The sequence below is a fragment of the Styela clava genome, chromosome 12 (genome assembly GCF_964204865.1).
Source record: "Styela clava chromosome 12, kaStyClav1.hap1.2, whole genome shotgun sequence".
NCBI classification, from domain to species: domain Eukaryota; kingdom Metazoa; phylum Chordata; class Ascidiacea; order Stolidobranchia; family Styelidae; genus Styela; species Styela clava.
The window spans coordinates 13,509,765-13,524,594 of record NC_135261.1 but is presented as its reverse complement, the minus strand read 5'-3'; the positions used below and the strand labels follow the sequence as shown (position 1 = coordinate 13,524,594).

General features: G+C 36.4%; 1 protein-coding gene across 3 annotated transcripts; it reads right to left on the bottom strand.

Annotated features, from left to right (window-relative positions):
• Window positions 1–3,045: 3,045 nt before the first annotated feature.
• LOC120330287 (2-Hydroxyacid oxidase 1-like) lies at window positions 3,046–13,922 on the bottom strand. 3 transcript variants are annotated; one of them, XR_005567827.2, is made up of 10 exons: window positions 12,990–13,922; window positions 12,061–12,212; window positions 11,435–11,550; window positions 8,492–8,637; window positions 7,910–8,067; window positions 7,669–7,760; window positions 7,027–7,185; window positions 6,512–6,562; window positions 6,281–6,350; window positions 4,798–4,832 (listed from the first exon to the last, which is right to left on the bottom strand). XR_005567827.2 is itself a non-coding variant. In XM_039397173.2 (9 exons), the coding sequence occupies exons 1-9, from the start codon at window positions 13,124–13,126 to the stop codon at window positions 4,756–4,758; spliced, it is 1,107 nt and encodes a 368-aa protein (XP_039253107.2). In that variant the 5' UTR covers window positions 13,127–13,919; the 3' UTR covers window positions 3,046–4,755. The 3 variants fall into 3 exon arrangements, 1 of the variants encoding a protein (XP_039253107.2); XM_039397173.2 differs by lacking the exon at window positions 6,512–6,562 and having other exon boundaries at window positions 3,046–4,832; window positions 12,990–13,919; XR_005567828.2 differs by lacking the exon at window positions 6,512–6,562 and having other exon boundaries at window positions 4,763–4,832; window positions 6,975–7,185; window positions 12,990–13,921.
• Between the last annotated feature and the right edge of the window lie 908 nt (window positions 13,923–14,830).

Here is a 14,830-nt window from a genome sequence, read left to right as displayed (position 1 = left end):
GGATGCTTGCTACTCACTGATTATATTACATTACAAATTCGCCGAGGTTGCAGTTAGATTGTAGGACATTATTTGAAAATGCCGATTGATTTCCTGTCGTTCGCTCGCTCGCTCAAAATGAGTCAGTAGGAGTTTACTCAACATATGAGCGATTTGCAGGCAATAAGCGTGTCAGTTTATATTATGTTTTTGTGAGTAATTAATGTCATAAACAAAGACAAATCTGCCCGAACTAATGGTCCAGAATCACTCACCAACCGCAGTCTGGATCAAATTCGAAAGTAGGCTTACCTTCCAAAGATTTCCAAACGTCTATTGACACCGATTAGAATGAAATTTTGAAGAAGGGAGATTGATTAGTGTATTAAGAAGTGTGACTACTGGAATAAACTGAACTGTTGGTTCTTTCTCGATTCCCATTTTAAAATCTCTTTATGCCAATGCATTAAAAAGTTCATATTTACCATTCAAACCCTTGTGTAATTTTGTTTTCCTATATGTCTTAAATTGTTCTCATTTAGATATATACTACCCAGTTACCGTTCATTAACGCGCATATACTTTCCTTAGTAACAATATAGTTCAGAGTGTTACTGACCCTTTTGCTTCTAAAGTCTTCTTTGGGATACTTCAGCTATCGAATGTTGTTATAACGGAGACACGATGGTGAATATATTCTCAAATACGGGTATTACCCACTTTGAAGAATTTATTCAGGTGAGCGGTAAGAACAATACCGCTGACCAAGCTTAACTCGAACGCTATATCATATACGCTTCTACAAACACATACAAGCAGAAAGTGAAAACAAATATTCAGATCAGAGACTGTCGGATTTTTAAAATACCGTGGCGATCAAATAAGAGAAAACTAATGCAAATCGAAATAATAGGCTACTTTTTGTACGTTGAAAATGACGTCCTGGCAATTTATTATAAGACTTCCTTCAACGACATATTTTTGAACGCTCCCGAGAGCGCGAAGCAGATTTTCCCAAACTATAGAACAAAAAAATATTTAATAATGATTGGAATGTTTCAAAAAAAGATTTCAAGCGACCCAAATTTTCTAAGAAATAAATTTTGTAAAATCTCGCGACTCGAGGAAATGCTTAAATACTGAATGGCATTTAGGCTAGTACATTAATGACCGCAAAACTGAATGGCTAATATAAAAAAAGATGCGCTAGATTGCCCTCAGCGAGGTTTTGAAATCGTGGCGTGGTCTTACTTAAGCAAAACAAATGCTGTTTTAACGCTGTGATACTTCCCACGTATACAATACCTATTGCGTACCAACCACTTCGATACCAAATATAAAATAAACAATAGCATTTACTAGAAAATAAAATTAATAACTTTTATTTTTTTTTGAACAAAAAAACAAATAAGCGACCCAAGAACATGTTAGGCGAACTACTGGTTGGGAACCCTGCTCTACATAACCGGGCTGGTAATGAATGGTGTTTTGGCTTCATGAAACTCACTCGAGAGTTTTTGTGTACGTTCACGGGTGTGCTTTTCACACACACATCGTGGTGATGTAATAAGTTACGATTCGAACTGCTTTGTTCGTAAATCTCTTTGATAGTTCTTTTCATTCACACCATTTCAATACATATATATATAACCATTTTCAGTCGACATAGTACAAAAACAAGCCCCAAGCCCGGCCACTATTCAACACTTACATCGTGAAATGTTCGATTTTGCAGGATGGGACTTAGTAACTAATTGTGACGTAGACGTTTCAATTGAGAGCTGTTGCAGAAGACTTAATTGCTTGACTGCTTAATTGCTTTCTATCATCAAGCATAAGGGGTTTATTCACATGGCGAAACACGGCCACTCGTCCGGTTACCGGTCCATGTAGGCGTAGGGCAGGGGTCGGCAACCTTTTGTCACTCGCGGGCCAAACCTAAAGGTTGCAAGTCATTGGCGGGCTGCACATATTTTTATAAAGGTAAAAACCGAACGGATGAGCGATGAATCACACTTTTTCACACAGATCAGAAGTTAAATTTTAAGCAACGCGCGAGGACTGACCATTTGAATATTTTCTGCGCTATTAAACCATTTGCACTCAGCATCAACTTTTCTGCGTTTTGCTGCCATTTTTCTAACTATAATTAAATTGATTAAACGCGCAATTGTGAATTATATACTTGTTAGGATATAATATAATTTAGTCTACACGTATCTCAAAATGAATTCTGTTACGTAAAGAATATAGTCGTCAAAACAGCTGTTTTGTAACCATAATTGAGTGAAGCGTCGCGGGCCGGATTATACTGATCCGCGGGCCGTAGGTTGCCGACCCTGGCGTAGGGTATGAGATTAGTCAGCCAGCTACGTTGTTTTCAGATGCATGGATTTGATGGTGGAGAAAGCCATAACCGACCAGCGCTTACGTGGACCACCCTACGACGGCGAGGAGTCCAGCCATCTTCTCTCCCATAATTATCCCCACGGGATTCGAACCGACGCAATGTAATCAAAGGTGCCGTCTGTCGTGGCAAGCTTATTCGTAACGCTGAGCACGACTCGTCACACCGCCTATGAACAGAGTAATTGCACGAAAAAATGGATGAGCGGACTAGTTTGTCGTATTGGGCAAATCGGACGTTTTTGTAATGCTGTGCAACAATGTGCTCGTGGATCGCATCCTTCCAGCCCAAATGGTTGCCAACAGAGTTTCACCAGTACTGTATTAGGTTTACTTTTGTGTATATTTTTAGTTTACACAATACAGACAATTAAACTATTGTACAGGGTTCCTCCAGCATCCCTAATGTTTCACAATGGTGCTGCTGAAAACAAAGGGTTGGAGACTCACCGTTCTAGCCTAACGAAGATCCTGAACTATTTTAGGAAGCATGTTCTATATTTTTGCTCTTACTTGGCCACAAGACAGAAATGATCGTCAAAAGCGATACGCGTCCTAACTGTATACTGGCTTTTATGCCCACCAACTTTTTATCGTTAATTTTGACGCCAGCACTGTAGATAGGAATTTTGATTATATTGCGTTAGGGTTAAAAAAGAATATTCATCACAAGATTTATTGACAAGATAAGATTTTTGAAAAAAATAAAATATACTGTACGACAGGGGTGTCAAACTTTGCTATTACATGGCCAAAAGACAAAAATGATCGTCAAAAGCGATACGCGTCATAACTGTATACTGGCTTTTATGCCAACCAACTTTTTTCGTTAATTTTGACGCCAGCACTGTAGTAGGAATAGGAATTTTGATTATATTGCGTTAGGGTTAAAAAAGAATATTCATCACAAGATTTATTGACAAGATAAGATTTTTGAAAAAAATAAAATATACTGTACGACAGGGGTGTCAAACTTGCGGCCCGCGGGGCGCATGCGGCCCCAGAGAGCTTCCAATGCGGCCCTCGAACGCTCAACAATAATTGTAGTATTTTGCACGTATTTTTATTATCCAAATGTAATACATTTTTCTAACATTTTGAAGTGAAATTGATTATTCACACAGAAAACGACAATTTACTGAAAGTAGATTTGAAAAATTAAAATTTTTTTGTTTTCAATCTGACCCAATTATGGATACACCTTAAACTAGCAAAAGAATACTTGAAAAAAAAAACTTCAGGATTTAAATGAAACGCAAAGTACATGGAGAAGATGGCATTTTTGAAGAAAAATGGGAGTTGCAATATTTCTCAAAATTCTAAAGCACATTGTTTAATTTGTCACATTTCCATCAGTACAAAGAATCAATATATATAAGTAGACATTATCAGAATAAGCTCAGAAGTCAATATGGCAAATTTTAAGACAATTCGAACTGAAATTTTTCAAGTGTTGTATATTATCATAATTATACAACTACCTAGTTACTAAAAATTAATATTTATCATAACCCAAACGATTTTATGCCACGTAAAGGTAGGAAATGTCTGGTATGGAAGTCAGTCATTCTGGTATGGAAGTTGTCATTTTACAAATGATGAACGTAATATTTTTGCATTACTGTAATTAAATAAAACATTCTCAACGATCCAGATTAACCGATGATCATGTGACCTCGTTAATTAGAGTTGGTACTGTAAAATCATTTCAGCCTGATATTAGTAAGCTGGTGGCACAAAAGAGATGCCAAACGTCAGTACATAAATAGTAAAAAAAAACATTGAGTATATCTGTAGTATTCTTATAAATATTAGGTCTATATATATGGATTAAGTCATTTTCCGTATATGTATTATTGTTTCCTTATGCTTATCGAAACTCTGTTCAAAAATTTTTTGGATAGTTGTACAAGTTTATGATTTTTTGCGATAAATGCAGTAAATTAAAATAATAGTAAAATGCAAAAATTAATGTGTAAATGGCATTTGAAATTTAAGAAAATACCAAAACTTCATTCGGCTGTTCAATTGCATCACAATATATGTCACGAACTACACCTATCTAAAAATATGCTTTAAGTATACATTATCAAAATATATCAAAAACTGTTTGCGGCCCTTTGCACAATTCCCAAAATGCAATGCGGCCTTCGGAAACTCACGAGTTTGACACCCCTGCTGTACGATATACAGTACTGTATTGTAATTTGTTTTTAGCTTTCTCGGATAGGCCAATGTCAGCTCAGATGTCGATCTACCTCCTGTTGTATAGTTGCTCTAAATGAGTCTAAAGCACCTCCTGTTTACACGGTAAACCAAAGGATGCGATAACAGATGTGAATGAAATATTATCCCCGTCGATTAATTTCATCATAGTTTTGAAAATAGATACGATTCATGCACTACCAGGTTTGGGGTTGTTTGTAGTTCTTGTAGAGATCTGACCCCTGTAAATATATCATTAAAAAGCTGATATATATATATTAACGAAAATCAAGCAGCGTAGTCATATTGATGCTGTGATAATTGTTGTAAAAATGAACACAACTACTACCAGTGTTCCCTCTATGAAAATGTTACACTGAGCAAATATATGTTTTGTTGGGAATGAATATTTTAAAGCTGAGCAGAGTCCTAATCGATTTACAAAGTATGTGAAATGCTACAATAATATAATATATTATCAGAATGCGCGTGGCATTGTAGGCTCGGATAAAACTAGCCCGTTTCAAATGATTTCAGAAAAATCAAGGTACTTGGATGTAACAGACACGTATGTGACATCACAATGAACAATCAAATGGAAAGAACATTCTAGCTTGACGTTAGAAAATATTTGTCCGACCCACACATTGGAAACTTTGTGTTGCGCAAGTGCGCGAGAACGAGATTATACTGCTCTAAAAACCAAGTGGAGACACCGAGTGCAATGATGCATATCGGACGCCATTTTGTGTCCAGCGAATCTGGGGAACGCGGCAGCGTCGGTTTGTTTTAGCTTCATCAGAAGGTCTCGCTCGTCAATTTGTTTGAAGATTTTTTACTGTTTTGCATTTTATTCGGGTGATTTCATTATTTTTCTTTTGCTATTTGCCTCGTAGAATTATACTGGTATCGTGCGGTTTCGTGAAAGTTGCGATAGTCATCTTATCATCCCGTGTGAGTTATGCAACTTTGAAACCTCATATCTCACGAACATCATATTATATGCAGATTTTATATTGTTTAAGAGACAATCTAGGAGACTAATTATAATTATGAGATGGAAATAAAATGTCGCAATTATCATACAAAAATCAGCAAAATTGAAAAGCGTGAAATGTTTTTGAAAAGCTTTTGAATTAAATAACAAAAACTTCGATTTGTTCTTGTTTTAACCTAATATGACATCAACTCATTTGCATCACTCAATTTTATAATAAAACGTGTATCTTTTTGTTTAATATTTTGGTCTTATTGGATATTGGGTGTTGATTTATCGAGTGAAGTTGGTGACAGTATATAGTTACATGCTGACCATATAATACCGCCGAGCCGAGTTATCCGAGAAACATCTGCGGATAATTAATTTTCCAAAGGAATGTTCATTCGTTTTGCCGCTGCGAAAGTTTGGACCGAATTATTGAGCATCGTATTTTTTTTTTATTCATCTGTTTAACGATCGCAGGTTTAAATCACTTAGGAGCATACCGCGATAGAACTCTGGACACAAAATGGCTGGTGTGACGTCACACGACCGCTCATAACGTTACCAATGCATGTCCTCACTTGGTTTATAGTCACTTTGGTTTGTACTGCGCAATGGCGCACCCTAGAGGGAAACTTGACAACTACTAAGAACATAGAAAGATCAGTGCCAAAATTCATAGTATAGAGCAGAATAAATTATCCCCACCTAAAAGCTGCATGGTGTTCATCAATTCATCTCTTAGAATTTCCAATACTTTCTGCACACCCTCTGTTCCCTGCCACATAAAGTTATGTTATTATTTGGTGCGTATTGGATCACAACTGCAATCAAAAAAATGCTTAGAGAACAGAGTTTTCTTAACTGTGGACAAGAACAGCTTCATGTTTCAGAACTCTTGAAGTAGTGAATGATGGAGAGAATTAACTTGATGCTTACTTTCTAGTCTAGATACACTGCCGAGTTCTTCGAATGACTGTCGCTGTCATTCTAAAGTTTGCGAGATACAGAAAATTTGGTACAATTTACTAATTTCCTTAAATCGACATTAAAATACGAAGTATTGTCTTAAGTTGCCATTTATGGAAGAATGCATGATATTTTCAACAATAAGATAACACTGAATATTCACCATCATCATTCCCAAAAATATACAATTCACCACCATGTAGGGCTAGGTTCACACCGAAAGCTAATTAACAAATTACTGTTTACATTGATCAAAGGGTACTCCGGTAGTATGGGTACCAGGTTAGGCCGTGATTTTATTCAGATTCTCCTCATTTTAGTTCTATTAGGAGTTCGGGGACTGTTTGTGATAGCCAAGTGAATATACCCCCTGTCCATTGGCTTCCGTCCCTTTACACAACCTAATGTAAAGTAGGCGAACAAAATTAGTTACCTCCATATTGGTACACATACTTCTGGAGCACCATATCAAAGTTATTTCATACCCCACAAGCCAGGCCCCAGAGTATTGGTCTTCCCACAAAAACTGCTTTTGCACCAAGCGCAATTGCTTTCGCAATGTCAGTTCCTTTGCGGATTCCACCATCTAGGTATACATCACATCTGCCATTCACTGCTTTGACCACCTCTGGGAGCGCATCAATCTAAAAAAACAATTTGAGGTATGCATCTACGGAAAAAAAATGGTAGCCTATTCTTCGACAATAACTGGTTTTCGAAGTATCGACTCATGTATCATATAATACCTCCTTATATAAATGGGGTGCATGGCATTTTTGTTCATTCATATTTAGAAAGGTCTAAGAAAGATTCGCTCAAGGAATATGTATAAACTGAAGATATGCTATTTATCTTTTTAGGTGTGGTTCGCGTAACCACTGGTCAGTTGCGGCTTCCTCCACCATCAAGTCCATGCTTCCGAAAACAAATACCTAACTAATCCCATACCCGACATGGAATGGTAACCGGACGAGAAGCCGTAGTTCGCCATATGGTTAAGCCGTCTTATCGGCTTATGAATATGTAAATCCTACAGCCACATGGCATATTTGATGCATAAAAACACTGACCCGGTAACATAAATAACTGGGACTACCTTTGTGAAAACTTGATTGGATTCTCCTTACCGTGGCAAAAGTTCCATCTAATTGTCGACCACCATGATTAGATACTATTATACCGTCCACCTTATGCTCAATTGCTTTCAAAGCCATTTCTCCTAAAAACAAAGATGGCCATTTTCTAACCGCATGAATAAAATAAAATAAATCATGTCAAATGTGGAAAGGTAAATTTCAGTTTAAATTTCATTGAAAGAAAAATTAGTCACACATAACATATTGTTTATTCACAGCAGTACCATATTACTTGTCAGAACCCCTTTTACAGCCACTGGTAGTTTAGTCCTTGATTTTAGCCAGTCTATGCTGTCCCATTCTGTTGTGCTGTTAGATACTTGTTGATATGCTTCTATTTCGTTCATATTTGGCATTGAATGTTTTATTGACTCTCGGAGGTTGGGGCATCTGTATGAGAGTTTGTTTATGAAAACATTGTAGTGTAATTGGTACGATAACACCTAGTACATTGCTCCTAGAGTTGGTACAACCAAAGTCAAACTTTGCAGCTTTTCCTATGAACAACATCGCTTGCTAACTGGAAGAAAGATTGATGTTGCCACTATAATTAGCCGTCCTTCTGGCATCATCTTTTTGAGAATAAGTGTGGAAAGCAATCTTACATTCAATTTCTCGCAGTGGTATATTAAAAGGTGTCATTGAAAAAAAAATAAAAATTATGACATATCTTACTAACTAATAACAAAGAACAGCATAGATCAAAAACATGAAAAAGACTGAAAAAATAACCGTACCTAATGCACCAAAAAACTTTTGAATTATCAGTATATATATTGATACTAATGGAATCAGCATGGGTGCAATGGCTTACGGATGCTTGGGTATGAATGTGAAACGCTCTCCATCTTTATATTTATAACATCGTTTTCCTAAAACCGCTCGATCAATCGTTACGATGAATCCAGTAAATCCAGCTTTCTCTGCTCGTTTCATATAATGTTCTGTGACATCAGGATTCTAAAAAAAATTAAAATAATTATTGTTTACATTGAACAGAACATGTCATGTTAAAATTACGCCAACAGGCATACTCTTCACATAATATATCAAGTATTCCTGAAAAAAAAATTGGCCCAAAAGTTTTCCATGGGAAGAGTTAGTTATACTGTAGAACTAATGATCATCATCACTCATGCATTGAATGTAATATTGTTGAGCTTGTGGATTTAGTAATCATATTATATTGATATGTGATCCGGCTTCGGAATTTGCCTAATGGATTTTAACTACGGGACATTGATTTGACAAGTTATTATTTTGAGAAATGATTTTAACATACTAGTTGTTTCTGTATCAAATGCAATTTCCATATTATACAGACATATACAAGGTGCCTCAAAAGTAAGTACACACTTCTTTTGAGGCTTGATTGACACTTGATTTGCTTTTCACCCTTTCCATGCGATTTTTATTTTTTATTAAATATTCGTATTTGCTACGCCGATTTTATGCATTTGTACCCCCATAACTAATCGATCGACTAACGAAAAACTAATGATCCTCTGCTGCCCAGTGACGGCTCATTGGAAAGCTTATTTAAAGAGCTTGCAATTGGCGATTGAAAAAAAAAGTTTTTCTAAAAGTGGTGGTCTGAGTCACGAACCGGATAGAAAAAAGGCATTTTTTTTCTTGGGAGTTGAAACTTCAAACCGTGATAAACAATAGAATGATTCGCTAAATCCTTTACTGTTACCGCTTCGTGGTTGGCAAACAATAGCATAATGTTGCTGTAGCAATTTCGTGATCTAACTCAAAATACTTTGGTAGATGGAAGGGATAATATGTCTTCTATTACCACCCAAAAAACACAGAAATTTGCATAAATTTCAAAAACACTCTCTCGTTCCGCCGCAAATAAAATTCATGTCGTAAACGAAGGAGAGATTTACCGGTGCTTATGTTAATCTTGAAGAAGACTTCTTATCAATAAACTAAAACCCGGAAAAACTAGACCAACAATTTGCGACCGATTGCTAAATAAAACAATGGGTAACTTAAAGTACCCGCCGCAATCTAGCGAGTTTATCGTTGGTACGTATACGTGCCCACCGCACGGTAAGGGTTCAGGTACTCATCATGGAGCGTTCATTTCTTCAGGAACCATAGTATGAATGAGTAAAAAATTTAGGTATGGTTTGCATTTTTCATCAAAACCAGAATGACAAGGAGATTAACTTAAGAAATTAGGTGCAAAATTGATGTTTGGCAAGATGCATATAACCAGTAAGGCAAACTCCTCTCCAACAAAGAAATTTGGAATTAATTCAACTCTGAATGTTTTCCCCGGAGCCTGCACTCCTTGTCTTCCTGATCTTTGTGTATAAACTACAAATCCAGTTTCCATAAATTTACGATGAATTGCATAAATTGTTCGTCATGTAGGAGCCGAATTACGGTAATTCTAAATTCTCTGTTAAAGAGGTGCTGGGTTTGCATTACTGATTTATACGCTTCTTGCCAAACAGCAATTTTCCATCTCATTTCTTAGGTTTATCTCCTTGTCATTTGGTGGGTTGATGCAAAATGCAAACAATAACTAGATTTTACTACTTATCCATACTATGTTTACTGAAGAAATGAACTCTCTATGATGAGTACCTGAAAAGAAAATTAAAGTGTATACTTATTTTTGAGACCCCCTGTATAATAAATTTAAAGTCGCTGTTATCATATTTTACACAAAGATTATGACGTACGAGGTAAGGCTAAAAAGAAACGGGACTGACGTCACAGATTGCGCAACACGATTAACCATCGGTAATCAACACTTTTGCAGTGTGGCGTAATATGTGTTCTATGTTCAACAGCTGTTTGGACACAATATCGCAATTATTTTTGCTTTTCAGGATCCATAAGTGAATGTGATAAATTTCTTGTTGAAAAAAAAATGCTGTGCGAGGTCTGATGGAGTTTTTTGGCGATAGGGGGTTCAATTAAAGAATGACGACTGAGCAAAGAATTAAAATTAAATTTTGTGTCAAACTTGGAAAAACGGCGACTGAGACTTTGCAGATGTTGCGTGATGTTTATGGAGATTCTTTCATGTCCAGAACAAGAGTTTTTGAATGGCACAAGCGATTTGTGGAAGGCAGGGAGGATGTGGAGGATGATCCGAGGTCAGGGAGGCCTTGCACTTCCACTACTGATACCAACATCGAATAGGTTTGACAGTTGGTTCGCAGTGACCGTCGCTTAACAATTCGCGTCATTGCCAACGAAATTGGGATAGACAAAGAAACCATTTTGGTTGACACTTTGGGAATGCGAAAGGTGTGTGCCAAAATGATGCCAAAGGCTCTTGAGTTGACTGAGGAGCAGAAAGCTCAACGATTGAATGCATGCCGAGTTGACATGCATTTTTCCAAGTTTGACACAAAATTTAATGTTAATTCTTTGCTCAATCGTCATTCTTCAATTGAACCCCCTATCGCCAAAAAACTCAATCAGACCTCGCAAAGCATTTTTTTCAACAAGAAATTTATCACATTCACTTATGGATCCTGAAAAGCAAAAATAATTGCGATATTGTGTCAAAACAGCTGTTAAACAAAGAACACATATTATGCAACACTGCAAAAGTGTTGATTACCGATATTTAATCGTGTTGCGCAATCTGTGACGTCAGTCCCGTTTCTTTTTAGCCGCACCTCGTATGTATACTGTTGTTCATATTCGAACAAGTTAATTTGATAATGAATTAATTGTTAATTGTTAAAGTTAATTGACATAAATTAACTTTAGAGCAGTAATATACCTGAACAATTTGAACATGACACCACCTAATGCAGTTGGGTGACTTTTGAGCTACTTCTTCCATAGTAAAGTTACTGAAGAGACTCAACGCCATCCCTGCACCCAAAGACTCTGCAGCTGTGAAATATAACGACTCAAGATTAACTCTCGGTTGAAATGCAGAGCAAATATATAGTTAAAATGCAGCAAACTTTAACACAAAATTTCTCGAGCATCACAAATCAAAAGTTGAATCCCAATTATGGTGTACACAGGTTGATGTGTTTTTAACGACAAAGTTTCATGCGCAAACCAACTTTTTCATAATGAATGAACTTACATGAAGTTTTCATTTTAACCCAGAACATCCCAAGGAATGTATATACCTACAAACAATATGTTTCAAAACAACTGCTTACGCTAATGATTTTGAGCAAAACTGAATTCACAAGGTATATATAGTATATACCAGGGCCAGGGGCATAGCAGGCGGAGAGGGGTTGGTGGTTGACCCCCCTCCCTTTTTAAAGGAAAACCTTTCTCCCCCTTTGAAAAATTTCTGGCTGCAGCCCTGGTATGCACAGCAAAGTTTTTTTCTATATTTTCATGGCTTTCAGTCATTTTAGTAGAAAATATTAGACATACAACCTTTAGCTGTTGCAACTTCACCCTCCGCACAACCAATAGCATGATGAGCTGTTGGTGCGATGCAGATCGGAAAAGGTAGGTTTGAACCAAGTACGGTTGTTGACATATCGACATCCGAAACATTCTTAAGCAAACCTGGTCGAAACCTCCATCTATAAAAATTCATAACATGCTTGTTAATTTTTTCCTGTCGCCATGGTTTCTCAGATGCAATGATTATTGCATAAAATTATTTTTCAAGAAATAATAAATATGCATTATATCAGCTCTTTTGGCAAATTGTTACAAGAATTTTAGCAATTGTTATGTGACATGTTGAAAAAATCATACCAAATGCCATTTAAAGTTGTACCTGTAAATTAAAGGGGTGCAATAATAGCCCGTAAACTTGATAAAGCTTGCAAATAAAAAATAATAGCCATTTATAGTGATTTCTTCCATCTTTAGGTATTGAAAAGTTGGAATCGATTGCTCCATTTTTTTACAAACTAAACAATTTGGCAAAATGATCCCTGGGTTCACTTAATTAATGTCCAATAACACTTCAGTGTAAAGCAAGCTGCATAACACTCCAACACTTGATTTTTTCCTTTGAGTACAACAATACAATGGTGGAGTAGGCCAACTAATACATAGCCCATTATTGCTGTATTGGGTACAAAGCGTATCCTACATACTGACATAACACTTGCTTTGCTAAATTCTTGTTGGCATGATTGATGTTGTTAGGGGGAAAATTCCTCATTCCTATTTCTTTTCTCCACCTAATGGACTAATTTAACTATTTTTCATTCCGCCATGCTTGACTGCTGTTGTTGGTTTGATAAATTTGTCCCAAGCTGGGCCTGGCAATGTTCAGATGTTTGACCTATGCATATAGCTGTATAGCAGTATAGCTTAGTATAAATAACAGAAGTGAATTAACTCACTTTTTATATGCTTCACAATTTTCTTGTGCTGTTGTTTCGCCAATGGCTGCAGAGGCATAGTATCCCCAGCCTTCGGGGGACAGTTTCTGCCTCGCCTCTTTTGCAAAATCGGCAATGCATATTAGCTCCGAACTCATACTAATAAACAAATCTGAAAACAAACCTCAAATCCAAAACGTTTAATATTTAGTTGGCTTAGATCCATTCCAAAACCAGAAATGTAACAGAATAATCTGCAGACCTGTGATGAGTCTGCAATCTAAAAAGGCTGGAGGGTCTTTCGAAATCGAAATTACAACGAAGCAAGATATTGGCAAAAACTAAGCATAACTATTTTTGAACTATTGGCCGATGATAAACTTGGAAAAATCAGATGTTTGTGACCGAAAAATAAAATTGCGACAGCAAGATAGATTATTGATACGACAATGACGCTAGAATGTGACCAACCTCTCACGTCTGAACGTCTCACGTCTGATGAGACAAATTCCCATGCAAAACTACCGTACCTATAGAACTAATGTAATTGTAACGGGCATGCGAAAAAACAATGCAGGCAATGTAAATAGAAAATAAATCGCTATTTTATTTATTTATGCATTCAAAATCCTAGAATCATAGAAAGGACTATAATTGAATACAATTTACCAAGCAACACAACCTTGAAATCGAATGTAATCACATTTCTCTATCCTTTTTGCCAAATGCACAATACCGACGAGCACTGCAATCCTGGGGATTCCCCTAAAGACATCTTAGAAATCAGGTACCAGTACCGAGCTTCGAACTTCGGTATTACTCAACTTCATATGGCTATAAAATTTAAGAAATAAATAAATAACTATAATGACGTCATCCACAAAAACAATAAAACCAGTTTTTCAATTTAAGTTTTAATAAGAAGCATGTTTTTTGTCCAGAGATTCACTGGTCGCACAGATAAAACCTAATTAGAGCTACGTTCCATGCGGTACCACTCATTTAAATACCTCATAATTGGACACGTCAGTGTACATAACGATCGTTTCAATATTTTTTTTGTTGTTCTTGTTCTTGTTAGTATTCTTCTCATTCGTCATGATGAAATCGCTTTTCTCATCGAATACTGAACCAATTGCTTTGGAACTTTTAGTGGTTAAAGATTGATTTTTTGCCAGAAGGATATTACTTTTACTTATTTTAAAAATTTCTGTGGACTTCAAGTGATTCGTTTTTCATGTATCAGAATAAAAAATAGCGACACCTTGTGACGTGTCCATATATTCGAGCACAGCTCTCTTGTTACGATACTATTGATGGCGTGAGTCACGAGATCACGTTTGTTTTTGGACACGTTTAGTGGCCATAACGATCGTTTCAATATTATGTTGTTGTTGTTGTTGTTGTTCTTGTTCTTTGACACGTTTTTAAAAAGTCGCTTTTCTCTTCGAATACTGGACCAATTGCTTTGAAATTTTCAGTGGTTAAAGATTAATTTTTTCGCTAGAAGGCTATTACTTTTATTTATTTCAAAATTTTGCGTGAATTCTATGAAATTTGATATTTCGTCTAAAATTTTGCTGTATTATTTTTTATCCATGGGAACAGGGATTTTAGTCAGTGTCATGACTGGCTGTACGTTTTGATTCTGCAAAATTCTTGCTACTGGAAATTCAGAACTTTTTTGAGGGTACCGGTAGCGTCAAAGGTACCGATAAGGACTGATTCGCTCTGGTCTAACGTGTCCATATATTTGTGCGTAGTTCTCTTGTTCTTAAGATACAATACTCTACAATACAAATCTATAAGAGTGTTATATCGTCTACCCAGTAACGTTGGGACTAACCTACGGACAGTGATAG